Source organism: Aspergillus bombycis, assembly GCF_001792695.1.
Source record: "Aspergillus bombycis strain NRRL26010 chromosome Unknown contig00008, whole genome shotgun sequence".
NCBI classification, from domain to species: domain Eukaryota; kingdom Fungi; phylum Ascomycota; class Eurotiomycetes; order Eurotiales; family Aspergillaceae; genus Aspergillus; species Aspergillus bombycis.
The window spans coordinates 390,683-414,751 of NW_019170010.1; the positions used below are offsets into that span (position 1 = coordinate 390,683).

The window sequence follows — 24,069 nt, forward strand, 5'->3', positions numbered from 1 at the left end:
AGAACAATAGACATAGGTTTACTTACGATAGTTCCTTAATATAATGCAAATACTCAGTCTGGGAAGTTGTTTCTATCTTCTGTCCTGGAAAAGGGCTCCAGAATAGATGTCGGTGCCTCTTCAACACCCCATTCGGTCTTACGCGCCTTGAATAAACCAAGTGGCCCCTCTTTTTTCAGTCAACGTCCAGAGCAGGGCCCTGCTATTATCTATCGAAGACTTTTCTGACTAATTTATCTAAATTACAAATCAATATACAAGCCGTTGGATAGGACAGAATATTCAATAATAGAGCTGTTAATAGATTAATATATACAGACTTCGGCGGTTACTGAGAGACTCTTCCTCTTCGTTGTTGGTAGAGACTCGGACCAATTCTGATTTGTGCGCCGCCACATATCCGGGGAGACGCGCCACGAATCCACTTTTACAGTTACAGGGAACACCTGTTCCAGCGGTGCCAAGGGTGATAATGCCGGAATGCCGGTTCAATCTCCACTGCACAGCTGGCCGTGTGCTGGAGAGAAAAGGGGTAAGATGCGATCTGAGGTCGTCCCTTGTTCTCCACGATTGAACAGCCTAGGACGCCAAGGACAGAACCCAGAGCTTCTTCCGCGGACACGTCGATCTTGATCAATAACGATATCCACCGTGATCTGTCCACCACACCACAGCTTGGAGCATCTCAACTATTCGTGCTCTTTGTGCTACCTCTGTGTTGGCAGTACTACTACCTAGTCTAAATGAGGCATATTATGGTCATTTCGCAAAAACTTAATCCATGATTGGCCGATAAAGCTTAATCCTACAATGCGGGAGTGCTCCTGGTGTGGACTGTGTGTATCTATCATAAACTGAGCTAGAGGTTCACTAAACTATGTATAGCCATCCCCGCCAATGGTTAGGTGGTCATGTATGGAAAATCACAGTATAAATTCTCAAGTGAGAAACCATGTTAAAATTGTGCCTGACTTGACAGTGGCTTCTTGCATCAATCTAACGGATCCGAGAGTACTGGGATCGTATCTCTTATATGCATATCGTCCGCAAAGGGACAGTCATGAGGATGCTTTGACGGACCTAGGGGACAAATATGGCCATATATACATTTCGGATACGAACAACCATTTCCATTCTTGCAAGGAGCTTGACCGCGTGTGAGATACCGCAAGGCCTCAAGCTCCTCCTCCGTGAGATTTACGTCGTGCCGATGAGAGCATTTCGGATTCCGACATCTCTCGGTGAGGTAGTGTGCGCGGCACAGCTTCAGTCCTTGCACCTTTTTCAGGGTGTCGATGAGGTCACTGTTGCTTGTGTCGACAGTACGCGAATAACTTAAACTGTCAAGGTCTAATCGTTGTCCACTCTTATTGCGTATCACAGGCGATCCTGTCCTAGGACTGCGAATAACCGACACCTGGGATAGTGACCGAGATGTGAGCTGAGGTGATTTCGTCGGCCCCACCTCGCCTGATGGTGACAGAGGACCGTTGCTTGCTCGGCTCGCTTTTAGCTCCTCCCGTGCTTGCTCCAACTTCTTCTCTGTACGCGTTGTTAAACGAGAAGCTTGGATGGAATATTTTAAACGTACCTAAGTCATTTTTCTCTTTTATGGTGTTATTATACTTTTCGTAGAGCTCTGAGTATCGCTTCGTTAGGCCCTTATAGCCGACACAGCCTTTATGCTTCCTACATTCATTGCAGAAAAAATCTCCCGATGGGCTATGAGCCCACAGCTCAGACATGACCTCAAAAGCCTCAGGTCGTGCGTCCTGATTCTCGCTTATCATTCTCAGTATCAGCTCTTGCATGCCAGCGTTCGTGCCAAAGCCACCTCTCCCTGCCCCATCAAAAATGACCCTCACCCAAAGAATTCGCAAGGCAGCGTGTCGGATTTGCGAGTCTTTCGAGAGCGACAGATCGGACTTGGTGTAGTCATTCATATCAGATCTAGACCTGCCCAGAATATAGGTATATATCTCCATGAAAACGAGACCGAGGGAATACACATCAGACGGGTAGGAACGACCCGTTTCATACACACACTCCGGAGCACTATATCTCATCGTTCCTGCGTAAGGGCCCACCGTATGAGAGGACAGGTCGCTCTTGAACGCCTTGGAGATGTTGAAATCGGTGATGTAGACCCCGTCCTTGCTCACCAGCACATTCGATGGTTTGATGTCCTTGTGGCGGATCCGGCACTGGTGTAGGTAGAGGAGGGCGCTGCATACACAGCCGCAGATGCGTTGCAGATGGGGGAAAATATCACCTGGCTTCCATGGGGCTGCCTTGGGGCCGGTTTGGATCCATCCGAGCTCGGAAAGCAGGGTGCTCACCGGGCTCCTTTGTTCGTGATACTGGGCTTCGTCCAGTCCCTGGAGTAGCCTCTCCAGATCGCATGTCGCAAACGGATACATAAGGATGCTGGCAAAGCCCCTGGAGGTAAGCGATCCGATAAAGGTAACCAGGTGGCGATGTTTTAAATCCTCAAGAATCTTCACTTCGTCACGAATCTTTTTTGCTGGAATGTCGGAAAGTCGCATCGTCTTCCGGGCCACGACGATTCTTTCTTCGTCCACCGTCAAAATACTCCGACACACGCGCCCATATGATCCCTTATATTCGAGCTGCTGGTCATCTTCCAGAGGCACGACATCATTTTGCCGAAACTCGATGTTTACCTGTCCCTTACCCGACCAATGACCTTCTCTTCGGGACAGCCGCTCACAGAGCTTTTTACCAGGGTAGTTTGAGGCTTTAACCGGATCTTCTCCAATGCCATACTCACCCCATTTTGTAGCCATCATGTCGGCTCCGAAGAAGAAAGCTTGAGGTATGAAGTAAGAGAGTACAATGACTGACTGCAGCTTGGACAAGATTTGATTGGAACAGCCTTTCAGGGTATTGTCTCCTCTCAGTGAGAAGATCCTGAGCAGGCCGCTGACGAGGTGAGGGGTGAATGCTGGAAACCCACAAGGCTGGAAGAGTTGGAAAGAGCTGCTTAAGTCAATACCCACAGTAACTTGACTAACACAATTTATACGTGCTAAGCCACATGAGCCTGTCACCCCCGCAAATTATGCCAGCTTCCCCTCCTTGCGACTGCTCTAAAGCACTCCACAGTTCATATTTGTACATATTAATGTATTTATTTTACTTTCTGGCTGTGTCCTTGTCATGATACCCCTGACAATAGCACTGGATATGTGATGTAGATGAAATATCGCTGTTACATAAAAGTCCCCTCAATCTACAGACATTCGGTTCATAGGTTTCACCACCAGCGTCTCAAAATGATAGATATAGCTATCCATCTGGATCTGATCGTCCATCGCTTCACCCGGATCCAGACAATTGATGACAATGTCGGCATATATTTTACCCATCGCAAATTGAATGGCTTGTATTAACCCGCCCCGATTCCCGAGAATATGCGATTTGATGTCGCTCGGGCCGACCATTCGTTGCACATTGGGGATCGACTTCCACAAGCCAATTTCTACAAGCAATATTCCAAGGGAATAGAGGTCATATTGCATACAGTATGGAAATTCCCGATGCCGCGGCATCTGGGTTTGGATGAGTGGGTGTCTATACCAGTCATCGTTCACCAAACGCGAATGAGCTTCTTCCGTTAGATTAGGCTGTGCTGCCGGGCGAGAATCTTCGAATCCCGAAATATATGGCTTGCCATAGGCAATGTGCCCGTGATGGTCCTCAAAGAGCAGGATATTCGCTGGCCGCAGCCCTTTATGCAGCCACCCGACCACATGAAGTTGGAACACCGTCTGGACGATTCCCTGAGCGAGAGCGACCCTCTCTCCGAGACTGGGCATCTCGCTCTCTAGGGACAGACAGTGAGAGAGTGGGATGATGGTTTGGTCAGCATGTTCGGTGTGCTTCTCGAAAACCAAGCCGAACGACCCACCCTCCTCGTAGTAGCCAACACACTGCGCTACACGAAAGCTCTGCGGTAGCTTTAAGCTTAAGAGTGTTGCTAGTTCTCGGACAATATGCCGCTCAATTTCATCCTTCTTCGGGCCCGCCGTTTGCTGTGAACTGGAATAGTCCTTGTATTCCACCCAGAACCCTTTATTGCCGTCCTTTGTCGCATCTTGACGTTGAGGCGACGGATATTTCATTTGATCCGAAGGCCAGACTCTTTCAGGCGAGATTTTCAAGGAAGCTTGAAGACTCCCTTCATCCTTGCTGTGTCTCGATTGCAATCGCATTTCTTTCAACTCAGCCAGTTTTCGGAGGAGATCCTCCGGCTCGCTCAGCGGCAGTTGTGATGGCTGGCTATTACGACGATTCTCATCGACGGCGATCATCAGCTCCTTCAGTCCATTGACGGTATCCTGTAGGCTAAGCAAGCCCATTAGCGTCGCTTTCACGGTTTCCTGGATCTCTTGCTGCGTTTTCACCTCGGTTAGGGCGATGACACTGTTGTTGACATGTATCATACATTCTACCAAATCTTGCAGCTCGTCCATCTTCCAATGCGCCCAATGGATACGGTCCCTGAGTCTAACCGTTCCCTGCTTAGCCTTTTGGTACATGTGGTCCAGCCGGAACCGTCGCGCCATGCCTCTATGATACACGCTCAGTGTCTCCTCTCCTTTGTCCTTTGGGACAAAACCGGGGGTCTTTGTCGTGAAATACAAGACCTTTTGCCACAGGGGCTCAATGTATCCCTGAACCAAGCACCGAACATGTTGGGGGATGGAAATCGTCAATCCATCTTCCTCCTCTGATTCTTCCCGCAGTAACCCGAAGCTATGGCCCCAACTCAGAAGCTTCCCTTGCTCGATTTCCAGACGATACCGCAGCCTTTGATACTGCTCAGGTACATCACGTGCCGCCAGCATCAGCTGGATACCTGTATATCACATCGAGTTAGATTCGCCCATCTTCACTCGTTGGAGGTTGGACCTTCCTTGCACCGTCCCCGCATAGACCTGGAAGAACAGAGAAATCCCGGAAAGGGCTAATCCAGCGACCCCAATTGGATCGGCCATTGTGTTGTTAAACAACTAGATGCAGAGTGAGGGAAAACGACCAGGAACTGATGGAGAAAAGGCCTCGTACTTGATCGCCAGCCGCGCCCTCACGCGGGACAGCCCCTCTTCCTGTTGGATCAGGCTCCTGCGACTGATCGGCCTTTTCCCAATCAAAATGTCGCTTGTTAGGCTGTGAGACGCAATTTTGTTCTTCTCGTACAGATTAGTGCTTGGCCACGTCAGATACGAGATTTTAGCTTCAACTTCGGGACGATCCGTTGTCTGGACTATTCTGGGAAGGCCATCATCTACCTTTCCTCAACTAACGCGGGCTAAGTTGATTCCTCAGATTGTAAGACTGACTATACATGTCTTTTTTTTCCCTGGGTTGACTGTGGCTACACTCTTTGGCCATGGATGTATGTATGTCTGCTGTGAGTCCAAAGATTTACTATATAGCGTTTCTGGAAAAGATTACTAACAAAACTTGTGCGGCTAATCTCGTATCATACCAAACAACTGGGACACTAGACGTCGCATAACGTAAAAACCCCGCACAAACGAGGCGCAGGAATACATAGCACAGTGACAGGTCAACTGGCCGTCTCCTTTTCGGGGATGATGGAGGGCTTTTTCACCTTGGGCTTCCTTTTCGCTTTCTCCGGACTTTCATTTGCGGAGCTTTTCTTTGCCTTGGGCTTTTTCTCGTCGACCGGTTTCACGGACGTGGTTGGTTCCTTCGTATAGGGTGGTGGTGGATGGCGAAATGTGCAGCTCTTGTTGGTGCACCCGATTCCATACCGACACGGTTTCACTTCGGGATGGAAGAGATTGCAATTTTGAGCCACACAGTTGACGCCAGCCGAACAGGGAGCGACACGAGGATGCTTGAACGAGCAGGCTGCATTGGTACATCCTACCCCATACCGGCAGTCGGGCGCTTCTGGGTGGGAGAAGGTACAGCCCGACTTCCTACATCCGGCCCCGTTGCGGCAGGCCCGCGATTTGGGATGGCGAAACCCGCATTTGGAATTGGTGCAGCCAGCTCCATACCGACAAGGCTCCGCATCAGGATGGCTGTACTTGCACTCCATGGCCCGACATCCGGCGCCATTGCGACAAGGCGTAGGTTTAGCCTTTGCGTTCTCTTTCGCTTTCGTAGTCTCTTGCACAGCTTCCTTGACCACACTGGGTTTCTTCTCCGCTGTGCGACACTGCTGCATTTCGCTCGTCATGCGAAGTGTTCCTCGTAGCAGGTTGGTTGCATCCTGGAGACGGTTGACTGCCTCTGTAAACTTCTCGCCGTCTGTCGACTTCCACTTGACTCGCTCCATGGTCGACATCTCGCTCCGGTACTTACGCCGGATGTTCAAGAGCGTGTTCAACGCCCCCGCGCACGGCGTCAGATGGCTTTCCAGGTTGACCAGTGCTCCGCTGTTCACGGGCTTGCGCAAGACGGATTTGTAGAAATCCAGCTCCGACACCAGTGCGTCCAGGGCGGGAAGCGCAGTGCTGAACTTGCGCTGGCCGGTGTTGCATTCTGCTCGTGCGTTCCGAGCGAGGTCGAGCAGGCTTTCCGCTGTCGCCATGATTCCCTAGCTTGGTAAATTTTGGTTGGCCCGCGGGTAGCGTCAATGTGGTAAGAGATCTCTGAAGTGGTGGATAGAAGACTAGATTGTAGATGACAGAGAAATCGGGCGATGGTTATATGACGTACTAGCCATGGGCATCACGAAGTTAGTTGCAATGAAATGTATATCACATGCGCAGAGTGACAGCCTCACGCCTCATCCAGTCTTATTTGACCCTGGCTGATCCTGTCCAATAATCGCCAACTGTTCGCCACGTATGGTGAGCCTATACCCGGTGCAGCGCAAAACCAATCCAAGTACTGAATCACCCCGCTTCAACATGTTCACGACATACTCGCAGTTGCCATCGAGGGTGTTATTGGATCGCTTACGCTGCTGCGCACTGGGCACTGCCTGGAAGGATCCCTGTGTCAATAAGAGGATCCTTCCCGGCACAATTCTAGTCCGCAATAGGAAGCTGAAAGGCTGGCGGCAGCAGATCTTCCGAATCATAGGCTGTGGTTTGCATACTCCGATCATCATTGGCAGCCCCTCCTGTTTTGTATTGTTTCTTGAGCTTGTATTACCATTGTTGGTGGTAGAGCAGCCACATAGTTAATGTCTGTGGAGAAGGAGATGGATCAGATATCGCCTTTTGATGACCTGCAACTCAGGAGAGCACCGATAACATCCTTATGGTCACGTAGCACTTTTGCTGTTGGAGGTGGGAGATTGGGAGTTGCCAGATACACAAGGATTGGTTGACAAAACTATTTGCTACCCCTTACTTAGGGCTCTCCATCCCCACAAATTTATCTCGGCACATAGAGAGGTCGACTAGGCATCAAGTGCCCCCAACGTCGAGACTGTCCCCGCATGTACAACTGAAGAGACCGGGATCGTCCTTCTGCACTCAAGGGGTTCTTTGGACTCCAGCTAACTAGGAGAATGCTCAGCACAGTTGCTGAACCACTCTCGGACAGTTTTCTCACTAGGCTATGCAGGCAAGAAAGGAACTCTTCTGTATAAATTTGATCGATAGCTTCCAGCTGCACGATCATATATATAACCTGGAAGGAACGGAGGAGCCCGGCCAGCACATCGAATTTGAACTTGATTCTTATACGTATGCATGATAGCAGTAGGTTTCTGAGAGGCACTCACCGTTCTCCATAATCCCAGGGTGACAGAGCTGTCGTTGGCAGGCCACCTTCCATTATACTCACCTTGGCATCAACCTGGCAATATTTCAATGCAAGTCTGAATGCAAGAAGTTCCTGGCGTAATTGTATTGAAGCGAATGAGATGCTCAGCCTCGTCCACGTGATTTACAAGAGGAACGAACGCAGCTGGGCGGACCCGACCTATACTCATCCATAAGCGTCCAAAGGCTATAAAGTCCGAGGGGAAATGTCATCATCGTACATCGATAGTACAGATACACCCAGAACATAACTCCTTTCCCAAGTCGTCTTACAATGCTACTATGAGGAATGCCTTGCTTTCAGATGCGGCCAGCAACAATGGTCGTTCGGGGGATCATAGCAACGGAACTGAGGCCGTTGATGAACTACAAAAATTACGCGATCGGGTCATCGAGTTGGAGTCACAGCTCCAGAGGTCTACTAAGGATGAGGCAACACATAAACCTCCACGAATACAAGTGCTTTATCGCCTCCGGGATGTCCGGGATGAGGATTCCATAGATCACGATGTCTCATTTGAGGATGAACCAGAGATGATAAGAGAGAAAGCAGATGCTGCTTACTTGAGATGTCGGAATCAAGTCAATAGTCTCGAGCTTAATCTTATGAGACATCCAGACATAGCATTTGTGGTCTTTCGTACCTATCCAAAACCATTCGCTTTGACTATAGAAAGGGGCGTTGCTCCCAACCTATTGAGCAGCTCCATCTTCCATCTCCAGTGGCTGAAAGCATTTTTTCCAGTCGAAAGTAATCTGAAACAAGCTTGAAAAGTGGTACTGCAGCGAAAAGCTGAGTTTAGAGAGACTCTCAACAAGTATTTGAAAGCGAACGAGCTTGATGCGCCATACCTCTTTATTTATCACAGCCGGAACGACCAACAGGATGTCCGATCCTTTTTCTCCCCCAAAGCTTCAAATCAGTTTAAGCGTCTCTTGGGGTATGTGAATAATCCATTTGCGCGTGAATATCATGCGGCAGATGAACTTTCAAAGACTAGTAAAATGGTGCCGGCATATGTCCAATATCTGGTTAAATCAGGGGATGTTCTGATCGAGAAAAAGGCAAGTACTACACAGGATTTATTGCAGAATCTTGGTTATCCCCAATGCAAGAATTATCTTCCGTGTGAATATCCGCGGGCAAGCAAAACAGTATTGATTTAGCTCCTGTTCTCGAGGGCCTCCAAGGTGAATTCGGCGCTATAGGGGAGATGAAAGATGAACCACCTATCCTAGAGCGCCCGAGTGATCTCCAGCCACAGAAATCGCGTATGATATATACCTGAACATTAACAGCCAAGACTCTGCAATTCGACGGCACTTTTTTCTGGGAGTGTAGTTTATTAATAATTGAAATGTCGGCGGATGCTCCTCAGGAAGTCAGCGCCATTGCCAATATGAACATATTCCCACTGCACCATGCTCCTAGGGAAGTCACTGATATCCTCCAACGGCGAGGATTGATGTTTTGGAAATGTCGCACGAAGAACATTATTTCATATAAGCCTGGCGATGACGAATGTAGTAAAACAGTAGGCCCGCCTCTACTCCTTGGGAATATTTTAGGTATGTGACACTAATGACTCCAGACGGATGACCGATACATGATTGCTATGCGCACATTCCGCACTCTTCACCCTAGCAATGCCATTTCTGTGAGACGCACAGCAACCGACCTCAGCTTGGATGTAATCCGGGACGAGGAACGCTTTCAATATCTCCTTCCGCCCGTCACTAAGGGCTACAACCTCCATCGAAAGGCGTGGAATGATCTTGCCGTGGATCATATCTCCGACGTGAGATGGAACAGTGAAGCATTCCATTCCCTCGTCATCGAGAAAAGAGCTAAAAGCCTCATTGAAGCTCTCATCGCCAGTCAGTTAGAACAAGAGGAACCCACTGACCTAATTAGTGGCAAAGGTAACGGCTTAATCTTATTATTCCATGGCGGACCAGGGACTAGAAAGACACTGACAGCCGAGGGAGTCGCAGAGATAGCAAGAAACCTCTTCACCGTGTAACCTGTGGACATGTAGGCACCAAGGCTGAGCAAGTTGGGAAATACTTAGATTTCGTGCTGCATCTCGGGCGCATCTGGGGCTGTGTGGCTCTCCTCGATGAAGCCGACGTTTTGCTCGAGCAGCGAAGCCTAGAAGACCTTAAGCGCAACGCACCAGTCTCTGTTTTCCTTCGTGTGTTGGAGTACTACGAGGGAATCCTTATCTTGACAAGTAACCGGGTAGGCACATTTGACGAAGCTTTCATCTCTCGTATTCAGCTGGCCCTACATTACCCAGACCTGGGTCCCAGCCAAAGATGTCAGATCTGGCAAAGCTTTATCGATCGACTCGAGAGCCTTAACGAAGATATCGACTTTGATAATCTACGCGAGAATATGGATGTCCTGAAACAGGAGAAACTAAATGGACGCCAAATTAGGAACGTTATCACCGCCGCTCGGCAACATGCCAAATGGAAGAAAACGACTCTCACTTTTGAGCATCTAAAGGATGTAATTGAAATCTCAGGGCGCTTCGGAACCTATCTTCATGACCTCCGAGGCTTTTCGGAAAATGAACTGGCGAAGGATGGTGGAATCGGGTGATTCAGATACCATCAAATCGGTGACATTAGACAAAACGTCCTATACATCGTCTATTAGCACACAGTCTGTCAAATAATCCTGCCGTATCCCATATCAAGTCCCATGGTGGCCCTCTGCAATTTAGAGGCCTCAAGATGAGAATCCTTATCGTTAGCCAAACTGAGATTTAGTACCTTACCTCGCTATCTGCACTGGAACTAACTCAGAATACATCTGGCGGTGCTGTACATTGATCTCTCCTGATTGTTCTTCCACGGCGCGGATGGGTGCATTAATAATCCAAGATTAAAGCGCGGTTAGTCAGCTGACAGCTTCCGCGGAGGCAGTCTTTTGTATAAAAGCTAAGTAGACTCGAGCTCCACGGAGGCAGGCCGTCGCCATCTTCTGATCTACGGGGCGCTGGCCCTGGGCTGCTGCTACTTTGTCGTGGGCGGCATCCTATCGTCTGGCGAATACCTCCCCGGAGGCGTGGGCGGAAATGAAAACGTCGTGATTCGAGTCACCGGATCCCGCTCCCACGCCGTCATCGCCTTTTCGTATCTGTTGATCATCATCTACGCGCTCACTCTGGCCCCCGTCTGCTGAGTCTACGCGGCCGAGGTGTGGTCGCTCGAGACCCGCGCCACCGGCATGGGTATCGCGGCCATCGGCAACTGGCTCTTCAACTTCGCCCTGGGTCTCTACATCCCTCCCGGATTCCAGAATATCACCTGGAAGATGTTCGTCGTCTTCGGCGTCATGTGTATCCTGGCCGCGATCCAGTTCTATTTCACCTACCCCGAGACATGCGGCAAGACCCCCGAGGAAATCGAGGAGATGTTTTCCCCGAATGGCCCCAAGCCCTGGCAGACCAAGCCTGGCAACTCCAAGCTGGATGCGCTCGTCGACGACGTTCGCGCGAACCACAAGCATATCAGCATGGGGGAAACGGAGAGCAAGACCGGTGCGGGGGAGGTCGTACAGGTCGCCTAAGCAGTTTCCTCTGCGATGGACTTAGGGTAAGGCCATCGTGTGTTTGATATGGTGGATGGAGTAAGGGAGCTGTTCCGGACCAAATACCCCTTTTCAATAGCTGTTCTCAGCATGTTACCATAAATTCGAAAGTCAAGGAATGGCAAAGTATGTATGTTGTGCAGAACATTCGTTGTAACTTTGCCCTTTAACTCAGATATATAATTATGATCTACTGTCTTATTCAAACAAACCAGTACATTGTTTCATAGAATAAAGTTACTCCGCAGGACAGATTTCGTCAACCATAGCATGATATAAGACTTTAGTTGATCGATAGTTGTCCTATACCGACTAAATGTAACACGAGTGTCTTGTAAACTGGAGAACTGAAACGTATTGTAGGGCTGAATGTTGGCCTCAGGCTCATCGATGGATCATACAACACGAATTTGCCAATGAGCCTTCTATGGAATCCAATCCCAGATAGATTTGTACATTGTGTGTAGCAATATGGGGCTCAGTACTCGGGAAATTCTGTGGATAATACTACATATCATCTTCATGAACGGAGGTTTCTAGTTACGAAGCACGTAAAGGTTACCTTAGCCGGTGAATTTGCTTTGGTAGATAAGAGAGACATTGAACAACCGATATAAGTATATAAAATGGCAAGCTCTTGTACAGGAGTTGTCCAGTTGCGGGAATGCTTTAGTTTGTCTTGGTTTATACAAGTAGTGCGTTATGAAGGAGCCCGTCTACTCTGTATAGTTAACTAGACTAGGCCGTTTCCATAAGAGGAGCAAGGAAGGAAAGATAAGAGAATGTGTTATTCCTCCTATATAAACCCTTGCAACTAGAAAGCTAGCACATACGACCATAGGGTGTGGAGAACAGGGCTTCCCGTCCGCTCAGCCGTACTTAAGCCACACGCCGGGAGGTTAGTAGTTGGGTGGGTGACCACCAGCGAATCCCTCCTGTTGTATGTTTTTCTCTTTTTTGTTGTTTCGATGGTCAATCTGCGAAAAGCAGGTGAAAGGGCGCTCACGGTATGGCGGTTCTCATGGAACGAAGAATGAGATAGCTCTCCTTATGTGTGATGTCGCAGCACTATCCTTTCCATTGACAAAAAGCAGCTCCACTATCTTTGGAATCGTTAGCGCTTGTGTCGTTTAACATGTGACCATTATCGACTCGTTTTCCATTACACAAGCAACAAAAATCGCGAGGCGTAGTTTGACTGTAATTGGGAGCTGAGTGTAGTTGGGGAAAGGGGCATCATCAGACAGTTAAATCGACTAAGATTTGAGATCATTTGCAAGCGAAATTCAAGATAAGAAAGAACCTTTCGACATCGGAGGCTTTTCCCACATGTGTTTCAGATGCGCTTATTCCAATACTGGACGTCAGGCAAGTTTATTACAGACAAGGGCGTCATCATTAAAGGATTCCAACGTCCCTCAATCAAACCCGGAAGCCGATATTGCGGTACATGATTAGCTTGCACTTAGAAGTACCGTTGGATCACTGCTTTCGTGGTTGATGCAGCCGCGTCGGCTGCAAAGCCTTGCTAGGCCTTGTTTTACGGCTGTCGGCATAATCACAAACAGCCTTCACCACAATGCAGGGAACTTTATCTCACAGGCCGGCACTTTCCATTTGGAAAGTGATGAGACCATGGGACTTGGCAATCTTATCGCGGTCCTCATTCGACTTCATTACTGTATCGCCGGATCCAATGCTTCCAATAAATATCGAAGGGGCCTGGGCTTCGTTGCTGTACCCTTGGTTCTCCGGTCTCTGCTTCACTTTGAGGCGCTCTCGTTGTACTAGATACATGCTATCCAACCAGAGCTCCTCGCATGAAAGGTGATGAGACTCCTGATCGTGCTAGTATCCTGAGTAAAAGAGTTTACCCGTGCCGTTTCTGCCAAATAGTCTCGAATAGTGATTTAGGTTAACATTCCGTGTTTGAGCAGCTTATCAAGCGTCTCCCCAGGAGGGTTATCAAGAGATGATGCTGCTGGGGGCAATCGGTCCGAGATATCGAATAACCTCTGTTGATTGGTGAACATGAAGAGAATGTTATCCTTAGCCCTCGCCCGGTGAATGGCATCGCATATACTGTTCTTTCCTAGGCTGTCAACTGTAAATTATCAAGGTCAGCATGAGAGCTATGCCGTGGATAACACGACTTACTGGAAAGAGTCACATCTGGATTCCTGCCACACTTGCTCGTCACAGGAGGAAATGGACATGTCCAACGTGGCTTGGTCGGGACTTATCTGCAACTCGTCCGATACCCTCAACCTGATTTCGTGGGGGGCTGCACATTTTCTTTGTTAAATACCTTTGAATATGGCATCAATAACAACACTTGCCCGCGTCTGTCGTATGCGTTGATGCTTGGTAGAATCTTCCACCCGTTAGATGGTCCGAAGATGCAAATCTTGTGATGTCTCTATGCCCATCGAAGAACGCCCCACATGTGCTTTCCATCTGTCAAGCAGGTCTAGTGTAATTTTGCTAATTTTGCCTTCGGGAAAAGTGGACAGAAATGTTCCTGGGCCAGCCGCCAGGTTGAACAAACCCGAGGAGCACTCTAAATAGTTGATTAGAGAGTGTAACCGGGGATATGTGTCACTAAAAACGGCAATGTGATGGGAGCCTATGATCTCATTCACAGTTGGATCCGATTGTTGACTGAATAACTGTTTCATAATAAGGGTGAGATCCTCATTTACCATCCCATTAAGAGTGCTTAGTAGGCTCTGCGCTACTTCGGCGATCTTGGAATAGCTATTACTTGGGAAGCGGGTACTATTGGCACAACTGTGAGGGTATAACGCAAATCGGCCTCGGAGAAAGCGACATTGGTCTGCCATTTTCCGCTATGCGAGTTGGTGATGCATGCGCCCACCGATGAGCTCCTCGTATACGTCGAGAGTCGGTCAGTGAGATGGATCTTAAGGGCTCTGAGGCCTTTCCAACCAACTGAGTCGGTCAGCCGCATTTTGCTAATTTTCCTAGGCTAGCAAGGGCGAATGATTGTCTCAGCGTGCGATTGTTGGACAGAGGACGGTTGAGATTGATGAGATGAGGTTGAATGTAGCCTTCTTGGTTCAGTAGGCGGGGTAGAGACCCCTGTGCATCTCACGGAGCCGACGTGGCTGATCACCACTTGCTTTGATACCCCACTCTCCCCATCTCCACCCAGTGGTCATGGACTCTATGGCCGCGTGGTAAGCCCAACTACCCTTTTAATCGTTACTACTTGTATGCAGCGAGCGAATTTCTAAGATGCTGAGAGTCTGCAACCTAATCTATTATCATTCATTTAAAGGCCTACAGTTTTTTGTACTTGCGAGCTAACCGGTCCAAATTCTTCATAACCAGTTTCGAGCCATAAGATGTGCTAGTCGATGTAGAGCTATCTTCCTACTAATACTCGACTCGCTAAACATTAAGAATGCCAGCCGATTAGTACTGTTGAGTGAGGGACTGATGACCACCCCCGAATACGGACTGCCGTGTATTTCTGCATTAGTAGTTACGTTTTATATATATAATGTTGTTGGGCAGAGCTCTTAGCGCGTGACTTATTCGTTGAGGATACCACTTTCTATTTTAACGCTAAGAATAACTTCTAAGACTAGTACATGGTATATAATATCGCCTGAGAATGTTACAAAAGAGTGGGAATAGTAGAAATACTGCTTGTGTAGAAAGATTAATCACCATCTTGTAATGCTATTGACCTGTGAGATATATACCAAAGCGGTGATATTGCAAAATTGATACCATCTTTTCATAGTTAGGTACTTGGACTGCTTATAAACCCGAACATTTTGGCTGACTAGTGAACGATTTATAATTGGTAGATATAATATAATGAAGTGGACCCTATTTGATATGTCTAACTGACTAGTATAAGTAATAGTGCATTGCTATTACGGAGTAGTAACATGAGGGAAATTGTCCAGGCTGGTCCACTGTAAGTAGATGGAACTAATTAGTAGAGTGGGTTTGCGGGTACCGCGAGATTAACGAACCAAAGTTCAAGTTAACTAGTGTAAATTAGTAGTCCGCGCTAATAGTAAGTATGGAAATTCTGTAAATCCTTTACCCGCGAATGGTTGACAGTTAAGTTCACGTTGTTCTGCTGCTCGTTAACTGGCATCAGACCTCTAGCATCACTTTATGCCTTGTCGAGTATTCCTTGAAAGACCAGGAAAAATCAAATAAAATGGTTTCCGCTGTTATTAACACCCCCCCGGAGCTATTACACATGATATTCGCACCCCTATCACCCAGTGATCTCTACGCCGTATGTCTTACGCGGAGGAGCTGGCGCTCTGTTGCCGAGCCATTGCTCTACGCTCGTGTTGAGTGGACATGGACAAAGTCTCGGAACCCTCCGATCGCCCAGTTTTTGCGAAGCATTGTGCACAGGCCCGAGCTCGCCAGTTTTGTGCATGCTGTGATCCTCAATGGAGATTGTTTTGAACGCTGGTCCCGTGACTATAAACAGAAAAGTCCTAAACTCCCAGTCACCGAAGTTGTCTTGGACGAACTAGTGAAAAGCATCGGAAGAATTCAAGTTCCATATGCTGAGCAATGGACCCGAGAGTTGCGCGCTGGAACGATGGACGCGTTTGTTACACTTTTACTATCACGGCTCCCTAATCTGGGAGGTCTCTATCTGGGCAAGAATTTTGCCCGAGAGAGCCACTTCATGGGCATGATGCTCCGTTCGGCCCTCTGCGATGAGTCTCAAGATGGCGATCTCCCTCCATTTACAGGTCTCCAAGATGTGTCAGCCGTGTACCCTGGCCCAGGTATCGATATTCGCAAATACACGGGTGTCAGGAACACAGCAGACGCTCTCTCCCTTTTTTACCTGCCGTCGGTTGAACGGATACGGGTCTTAGTGGATAATCCCGCTACTTTCATGTGGCCTGGGAAATATTCACCGAATCCATCGAGACTCATATCGCTCGACTTGACGGGGTTGCGCGAAGGACACCTCGGAAAAGTGTTATCAGTCACCCAAGGGCTTCGGGAGCTTCAATGGGATTGGTACTACCGCCCGGACCTTAAAGATCATTTTGTCACAGATATTATCGATTTGGATCAAATCGCCGCGGATCTGTCTCATGTTAAAGAGACGTTGACAGACTTGACTATCACAGCAGGATCACACGGCTTAGAAGGGGACCTTGAACGCCCGGAGCTCACCTTCAGCGGGTCTTTCAAAACTTTTAGCGAACTCCACATGCTTGAGAAGTTGGAAGTTCCGATTCCATTTCTGCTTGGACTTTCTCCCTCGGCACCAAATGTGGTTGGTCTAGAGGAAGCGCTTCCAAAAAGCATCCAATGGCTGACTGTTACTGACGATCTATGTATGCAGTATGAATGGGGATGGGAATTCGAGACTGAATATCTATTGGGGGCTTTCCGATCATGGCTGCAAGACTGGAAGACATCCACACCTCGCCTCCAAGGACTTCGCCTGTTGTCAAGGGTGTGCCCAGTGCAGGACTGGCACCCTGAGATGATACAGGTGTTCAGAGACCTGGGTGCCCCGGCTGGAATCCAGACTGAAGTAATTGAGCGAGAAGGTTGGAGGCCAGGTGAAATGGAATTGTAGCTGCCATTATGATACTGGTGTTTCTGCCAGCGATATCTCTTTAAATCACGATTCAATGTTAAACTATTTCTAAGACCTAGTCCTATGCTAGCCCACAAATACTCTTGGCTGACCCCCGCATAACTGAATCTGGTCCTGAATAGTCGGTCCTCCTGCAATATTGGCCAGTGTATAAGGTTCTGACGGCGTGTCCCTATCTAAGACCTTCAGGCCTTGATTTGCAGTAAAAAGATTGCAGCCCCAAAAGTCCTACCTAGTTGTTAGTTGATTTCTGAGAAGGATACTCCAACGAGGACATTGATTACTTACCTGGGTGTTAGATCCACATGGATCTGTCTTTGCCCATCCGTCTACCCCGTTGACCCATGTGCCAACCCTCGCTTTTTGGTCTTGTAAGTTGACTCTATTATTCTTATAGTATAAATGGGCCGCCATAGGCTCTGCGCAATTGCCGTTGTTGTTGTGCATTTGTGTCTTATCTTTGTCAGGTAGGCTGATATCTCTCCAGACTATCTGGCATTGCTGAAGACTTCTGCCAACCGGCGTCTCGCCGCCAAGAAAGTCATAGGAGAAAGAGCCCGCTCCCTTCATAGAGGAGGCAAGAATGATTTCATTTCCCCAGGCTAGAACTGTCATGGCAGCCGGCTGTGCACGGTCTCTCGTGCCATACTGGATTCGATCGCGAATCATTTCATCGACGGCATCTCGCGCGATTTGCCAAAGCTGCCCGTCTGAGATTGGAGGGTTACTCTCGTCCGAATCCCCGACTCGACTGGCGAACACAATGTGGCTGCTATATTGCCAATTGCGCTGGACGGTGTTAATGTGGACGTCCTGCGGGTTCGGCCACGTTGTCGCAAGGCCATAGTCAAGAGTGACTCTGAGCGGGCCAAGCGGGTCCAAGGGTTCCGAAACATCGTAAGGAATACCGAGTGTAGGGTTGACTGCGATCAAGGTCCCTAGGACTAAAAGACCGACATTTCGGACGGAGGGGAACAGCATCATGGAAGGAGAGGTATCGGGCTGACTGTAACCAATGCTGAGCTGGAAATACGTCTTGCCGTAGAAGCCAGACCTTTTATATACCCTTTCACCTAGGACGATACTCTACAAGGTATTTATAGTTCTCTCACAAGGCTTGTTGAGCGGCAAAGGCTTTCTCCTGGAAAGGAGGTACTCTTGCTGATAAAGCCTCAGCCAAATCCATATTATCAATGACTCGTACTAGCGAGGTAGGGGTTCCATTTGGTGTTGGAAATCTCCTATCATCTTCCTTTGAGGACTAGGCTAGCCTCAGAATAGAAACCTCACCATGCTCCGTAATAATTGGTGATATAATGAGATTAATATTACGAGATCTTTTACCTCATCTCAGTTCATTTCCGGTTGAAATTAGCAAGGCTTCTCGCCGTGAGGCTTGCCAGTTTGGGTGCCATATAGGTCTCGTAATCGCGATCTCGTGATATGGGAGAGGGTCTCATGTGAGTGGGTACTAATCAAATGTCAACCAGAAAACGCACAAATTTATAACCCAAGTGGTGCCATAGCTCCGTTACTTAGTGCAGTGGTACTGTTTTGATATTAGAGTAGCCCAGCTATACTTATCCTCGAAATAGGTTCTCTGAATTGTGTGTATCTGGTTGCTTATGTGTATGCCGCTACTCTGGAGGTATTTATTTCACCTACATTATCGCGTTATAGCGAGGTTTAACTGTAGTTATCCAGAGGTACCGACGGCCTCTGCCAATACTGCCATGGAGGGCCAAGAAAGCTTCTATTAGCTTGCCACGGAGTTACGGATTCCTTTGGACCGCTCAGGGTTATACCCCCCAAGGGTCCAAACGACGTTTTCTTCCCTAGCAGGTGACACTAACCGAGTTTGGAAGGAGATAAGTCTGTGCCATGCGGAAAGTAGCCTAGTCTAGTGCAAGTGACAGTTTAGTTCCTGAGCCGGAGCCACCCTAGCCCTATCCACCGTTGCATAGCGCACAGCTATCGCGAGCTACTTCGGGCTAGAGGCATCAATCTTTCACCGACACCTGAGACATTTACCAGTGGCCTCGGCACTCTCGGAAATGATGTATTTCCTATATCAGTCTAGTGTTGAGAACTTTCCTGAACCGATCCTTTAGTGTCTGCGGCGCAGGAGTTGGTAATCAAAGCTTTCTTGACTTTCTGTGGCGGATATTCTTGGCGCCCCACCTGTTCCAGTGCATAGTAAATTTGATAGCAGCTATGGGTTTGGCAGCATGCTGGTAAATCTGGTATCTAGGGGTGCGGTTGTGCACCGGGGACCAGGCTAAACACTAGAGCCCATGTTTTCAACGTATAGATTGCAATTTCAAATGATGCATGGACCCCTACTGGGCGACTGGTACTCCACGCTACTGGATCTCTCATTTCCTAATCATTGTTTTGTCTCACTTCAGTAAATACCGCAACTATGAACCGATATCAACATTTGATGTCAAAGGAAAGTGTACATTCGGGCTACCACAACGGGTGGATCTGGGTCAATCTCGGATGCGAGGGTAGCAAGGAGGAAAGGAGTGGTATTGTCCTCATGGATAGGAGACGATAGTCGAAGACTCGCAGATATACTAAGTAACGCTACTATTAGTTCACAATTACCGTTATATATAAAGAGGTTTCCTGCCTCATCTGAAGTTCTTTGCTACAATCTCCCCAAGGTCCTGCTTCCTCCTCCTCCTCATTCTCTTCCTCCATCCTGTCCCCTGTTCGCTATGCACGGGCAACTATGGCATGGCCTGGCGGCCATTGCTACCCTTGCGGGTTGCGCCCTTGCAAATCCTCTTGGGTATTGGAATGTGCAAGGAAATGCAAGCTTGAACACCGAGCGCTTGATGGGAAGAGATACGACTGAATTCGATCAGACAGATCTTTCCTTCATCACAAGAATGGCTGCCATCGGCGACTCCTACTCGGCCGGAATTGGTGCGGGTGACCGACTTGGAAGTGTGCTCGACGCACTTGACTCGACTAGTGGTAAGTCAATCCGTTTCTGACTCCCTTTTGTACCACATTCACTAATTGATATTTTTCGCCGCTGAAAGACTGGGCGTGCAGTCGCTATGACCACGCGTATCCTTATCTCATCAATACCGATGAACGGCTAGGGGATCCAGGTACACGAACGTTTGAGTTCAAGTCCTGCTCTGGTGCAGTCATCAACGATGTCATCAACGACCAGATCCCCAACATCAGCGGGAACCAGCAGGTTATATTGCTGTCAGCCGGTATATATACCCAGCCACCTTTCGATGGACTAAACTGATATGAACCGGGCATTAGGTGGTAATGACGCTGAGCTTTCAAACATCCTGAATCAGTGTATCTTTCAATGGTCTGCATTACAGGCTGTTCAGGTCAATCAGGCCAAGACAGCGGCGCTTGCAAATCAAGACTATACATGGGCGGAGACCTTTGACTGGGACTCGCTAGGCTATGGTTGCGATGGACAATTGACTCGCACAAAAAACATCATCGATGGAGATGCCTTTAGCATGAGGCTGGATTCCGTTATCGAGGCCGCAAAAGAAAAGCTAGCATCAGAGTTAGTAACAATCCTTCATCGTTCAGGCCTCAACGCTAACCAAAATACAGTGGGATGATCTACTACACTGGGTACGTGCTATGCAATTTCTTCCTTTTAGCGTCGTTGACAGTGGTTATACAGCTATGCAAAATTCTTTGCCGAAGATCTATCATCTGAGTGTGATGATGTTAGCTGGTCAACCTGGATCTATGTGAGTAGCATATGAAAACGACGTTTATCCTGGCACTAACTGTCGACCAGAAACTAAAGAAGCCGTTTCAAAGCAGTGAGAAACTTACGAAAGATCATCGGAAAATAATGAACGACCTCGTCGATGCTGCCAACTCACAAATTGTTTGTTTTGGTTCTTCTCCTCTTATCTGGTAGGCTGTTGCTAACTTTCACTGCCCTGCAGTTGGCTGCAGTAAAGAGGGCCGGTGACAAAGTCAAGTTTGTAGATTACGATTCTTACGTCGGCCAATTCAACGGCCGCTTTTGTGAAGACGGCGTCGACGAATCAACGTCTGAAAGCAATACAAGGTTAGTGCTCGAGGCTCACTCATCTGGTGTACTAACAAACTATAACAGAACCGGTCTCATGTTCTACGAGCTTAGCACTTGGGACCTTATCGGTGGCAATCCTTGGAAGCGAAGCGTAGACTACCCTTTGGAAGGAACATTCGAGGGCACCGTGAATCAATTAGCGCAAATCACACTTCTGATGGACACAGACGCCGAATTAGCAGACCAGGATATGATCGCTGACGCTGCTACTGCTTCTATTGCCGCCTATGACGAGGTAGAGCTCAGCAGTGCCGGAATTCCAAATATCCTACCAGACGGGTAAGTGTTCATCCTGTCACGCCGGACGATCACTTTGCGCTAACCGGTGCGTGGTGGTGAATAGGTACGGGCGTGTCTTTCATCCCCAGATCCTGCTTCACCGGATCATTGCCGAGCTGGTGATCTATGAAATGGTCAATAAGAATGAGCAGGATAATGGGTTTCCAGCAATCCCAGAGGAGCTGTCCTTCGGCTCGTGTCCTCGCTTTCCTTCGTCCGGCTCAAATGCTTCAGATGGCCGTACGTATCACCTCTGCAGTCCACGCGAAACAAGGGAGGACTAGTGTGATGTACCTGCGTCTAGAACAAATTGCGGTGGCGTCGTACATCAATCCGCTCGCAGACCCGGCGGCCTGGGACCGACTTATTACCTATCCCCTCGAGAAGATGCCCATATTGGTTGCCAATGTCGTGAATGGCCCAGACTCTGCCGTCGACAAGACATGGGCTGATGTGATTAATCGAGCTTCGGCTTCTGGGAAAATTGTCCTCGGCTACGTACGGACCGGGTACCTTGGTGTGAGCGATCAGAAATTCACCACTCGGCTCGGCTCAGGAGATTTGGCAGACTGGACCGCGCAGATTGAAGAAGACGTCGATATGTGGTACACGCTTTATGGTAGCAGGATTGGTGGGATCTTTTTCGACGAGGGTTGGCCCGAATGTGGCGACAACAATGAATACGTGGACCTATACAAATATATCAACGACTATACCAAGCGTACCCATCCCGGCGCCTACACAGTCCTCAATCCTGGGTCACCCATGGCGTCTTGCTTCGAGGATACTATGGACACACTGCTGACTTTCGAGCTGTCTTACGAGGCGTACACTAATTCTTACACACCCAACGATTGGACACCGAAGGACCCGCGGAAACTATGGCACATCGTATACAACGTCCCGGAATCCGCGGTTGGTGAGGTCACCAAACTAGCTAAGGAGCGTGGTGCTGGCTTCCTTCAGCTCACAGATGACACTTTGCCGAACCCATATGACACTCTTCCCGTCGATTCCTACGTCCAGAGCATGATGGATGCAATCGAGGGTGGCTCTCCGTTCAACGCTGATGCGTCATCCTGGACATCAGGAAGCGCTGCAGCAGCGGTGTCTGGATTGTCAGTTTTGGCCTCAGACTATACCTCTGCTCAATTGTCCTGGGACGCGGCCTTGAATGCTCTTGGGTATTACGTGTATTCGGGGGATAGCGTTATTGCCAGCGTCCCTAACTCAATGACTACAATTACTATTGGCGGGCTCCAACCCGGAGCTAGGCACGCATTCCACGTAAGTGCAGTGGGAGGAGGGGGCAATCTTGGGTCCGCTTCCAGTACGGTTGCGGTCATCACCGAATCCTTGCCCAATGGAAACACCATTGCCAACTACCACTCCTCTCCAGGGGCAGACTCGACCACTATCCAAGCTGACATTCTTGTTCCTTACGCTTTCATCCGCCTCTATATCTGGAACTCGGTGGGATGTGAGTTCGACACCGATCCGGGATGGAGTGTCAACTTCAAGATCGACGAGTACGTCTGCACTCACTATATGGTCGAGGGCACCACGCTATACAAATACAGTGGCACACTTCCCGAAGGCTCTACAGCCCCGCCGTGGGCGTGGTCAGTGGTGGGGCCCATCACTCTGGATATCAAGGACTATACCTATACGTGGACCTTGCCGCTTGGAACATCTACTATCGATACAAGCAAGTTCGTCATCCAGGCACAAGGCTACAACCCCTTGACCAACGTCTTCGAGCCTGACCCCAGCGACTACACCTGCAAGGGTTCGTCCATGTGCACGACCCCCAATTTTCTGAAGTGGTGCGACCACGCCGTCAACACCCTGCAGCGAAACGACGACACTTCCTACTTTGCTACTTCTGCGTGAGTCCCTCCCCATCCCCTTGTTTACCGTCCGTCATTGTTACATTGCCATGACTAACTTTTACCCCTCTAGGAATGAAACCGGAATTAACCAATCTGGCAACTGCTGGGGTGACCAGACCCGGGGCTGCGGTGTCTTTATCCAGGGTGATGAGAGCTGCAGCATCAGTGGTAACGACCTCTGGAATGACTACCAGAACATCCGACAAGTTGGCGGCTGCTCTAAGTGTGGCTCGTTCTACCGGGAAGACGGCTGTCAGATTACCATCGACTATGTCTATCAATGTGACAACCACGGCTAAACGGTGACCGACGAAGGGGGCTTTCTTATCCTGCTTGACGCGGTACTTCTTTATCTGACCTTTCGATTGCGATATATCCTGTATTAAAATGTATTATAGAAAAGTTGTATTATAGAGTTACATAATCACATCATAATTCACTATCAGGGATCTCTCAGGAACATTTTATTGAGAACGTCGATAATCCCCTCGCCAATCTATCATCCAGGGTCCTCGTTCCAAGCCTCAACCCTGTGCATTAAGTTGGGTGGGTACTGAAAGCTTAGACCAACGGCCGGCTTCTAAATTGCGGGTCTAATTGTGGATATCGACGGACAAGCGTCGCCGGGATATTAGTGGGGCTCCTTAGCAAGCTAGTTAAATCTTTCTTCGCCCCTAGAATGAGTGGCACATTTACTCCGTACAAGTCCACAGCACCTCGGATCAGTTCCGACGATCATTTAACATATTTCTGAATAGTGTACTGTAGTCATCTAGGCACTTCCCCACTCA

General features: G+C 48.7%; 8 protein-coding genes across 8 annotated transcripts; 4 read left to right on the top strand and 4 right to left on the bottom strand.

The window, feature by feature from the left end:
* Positions 1 to 991: 991 nt before the first annotated feature.
* ABOM_001745 (protein kinase family protein) lies at positions 992 to 2,807 on the bottom strand (the record flags this gene model as incomplete). The annotated part of the gene is made up of 2 exons (XM_022528875.1): positions 992 to 1,542; positions 1,592 to 2,807. The coding sequence occupies 2 exons, from the start codon at positions 2,805 to 2,807 to the stop codon at positions 992 to 994; spliced, it is 1,767 nt and encodes a 588-aa protein (XP_022393235.1).
* Positions 2,808 to 3,248: 441 nt separating this feature from the next.
* Positions 3,249 to 5,021, bottom strand: ABOM_001746 (uncharacterized protein; the record flags this gene model as incomplete). Its single annotated transcript, XM_022528876.1, has 2 exons — positions 3,249 to 4,874; positions 4,947 to 5,021. 2 exons carry the CDS (start codon positions 5,019 to 5,021, stop codon positions 3,249 to 3,251), a joined length of 1,701 nt encoding a protein of 566 aa, XP_022393219.1.
* A 575-nt stretch (positions 5,022 to 5,596) lies between these two features.
* ABOM_001747 (uncharacterized protein) lies at positions 5,597 to 6,592 on the bottom strand (the record flags this gene model as incomplete). The annotated part of the gene is made up of 1 exon (XM_022528877.1): positions 5,597 to 6,592. One exon carries the CDS (start codon positions 6,590 to 6,592, stop codon positions 5,597 to 5,599), a length of 996 nt encoding a protein of 331 aa, XP_022393218.1.
* A 2,544-nt stretch (positions 6,593 to 9,136) lies between these two features.
* ABOM_001748 (uncharacterized protein) lies at positions 9,137 to 10,971 on the top strand (the record flags this gene model as incomplete). The annotated part of the gene is made up of 4 exons (XM_022528878.1): positions 9,137 to 9,313; positions 9,371 to 9,701; positions 9,764 to 10,382; positions 10,743 to 10,971. The coding sequence occupies 4 exons, from the start codon at positions 9,137 to 9,139 to the stop codon at positions 10,969 to 10,971; spliced, it is 1,356 nt and encodes a 451-aa protein (XP_022393226.1).
* Positions 10,972 to 11,016: 45 nt separating this feature from the next.
* On the top strand, positions 11,017 to 11,358 carry ABOM_001749 (uncharacterized protein; the record flags this gene model as incomplete). Its single annotated transcript, XM_022528879.1, has 1 exon — positions 11,017 to 11,358. The coding sequence occupies one exon, from the start codon at positions 11,017 to 11,019 to the stop codon at positions 11,356 to 11,358; it is 342 nt and encodes a 113-aa protein (XP_022393225.1).
* Positions 11,359 to 15,583: 4,225 nt separating this feature from the next.
* ABOM_001750 (F-box protein) lies at positions 15,584 to 16,987 on the top strand (the record flags this gene model as incomplete). Its single annotated transcript, XM_022528880.1, has 1 exon — positions 15,584 to 16,987. One exon carries the CDS (start codon positions 15,584 to 15,586, stop codon positions 16,985 to 16,987), a length of 1,404 nt encoding a protein of 467 aa, XP_022393298.1.
* Positions 16,988 to 17,074: 87 nt separating this feature from the next.
* On the bottom strand, positions 17,075 to 17,989 carry ABOM_001751 (uncharacterized protein; the record flags this gene model as incomplete). Its single annotated transcript, XM_022528881.1, has 2 exons — positions 17,075 to 17,236; positions 17,297 to 17,989. The coding sequence occupies 2 exons, from the start codon at positions 17,987 to 17,989 to the stop codon at positions 17,075 to 17,077; spliced, it is 855 nt and encodes a 284-aa protein (XP_022393299.1).
* A 1,742-nt stretch (positions 17,990 to 19,731) lies between these two features.
* On the top strand, positions 19,732 to 23,577 carry ABOM_001752 (uncharacterized protein; the record flags this gene model as incomplete). The annotated part of the gene is made up of 11 exons (XM_022528882.1): positions 19,732 to 19,993; positions 20,062 to 20,244; positions 20,300 to 20,561; positions 20,612 to 20,632; positions 20,685 to 20,754; positions 20,805 to 20,897; positions 20,959 to 21,083; positions 21,132 to 21,386; positions 21,451 to 21,626; positions 21,691 to 23,275; positions 23,349 to 23,577. The coding sequence occupies 11 exons, from the start codon at positions 19,732 to 19,734 to the stop codon at positions 23,575 to 23,577; spliced, it is 3,261 nt and encodes a 1,086-aa protein (XP_022393300.1).
* Between the last annotated feature and the right edge of the window lie 492 nt (positions 23,578 to 24,069).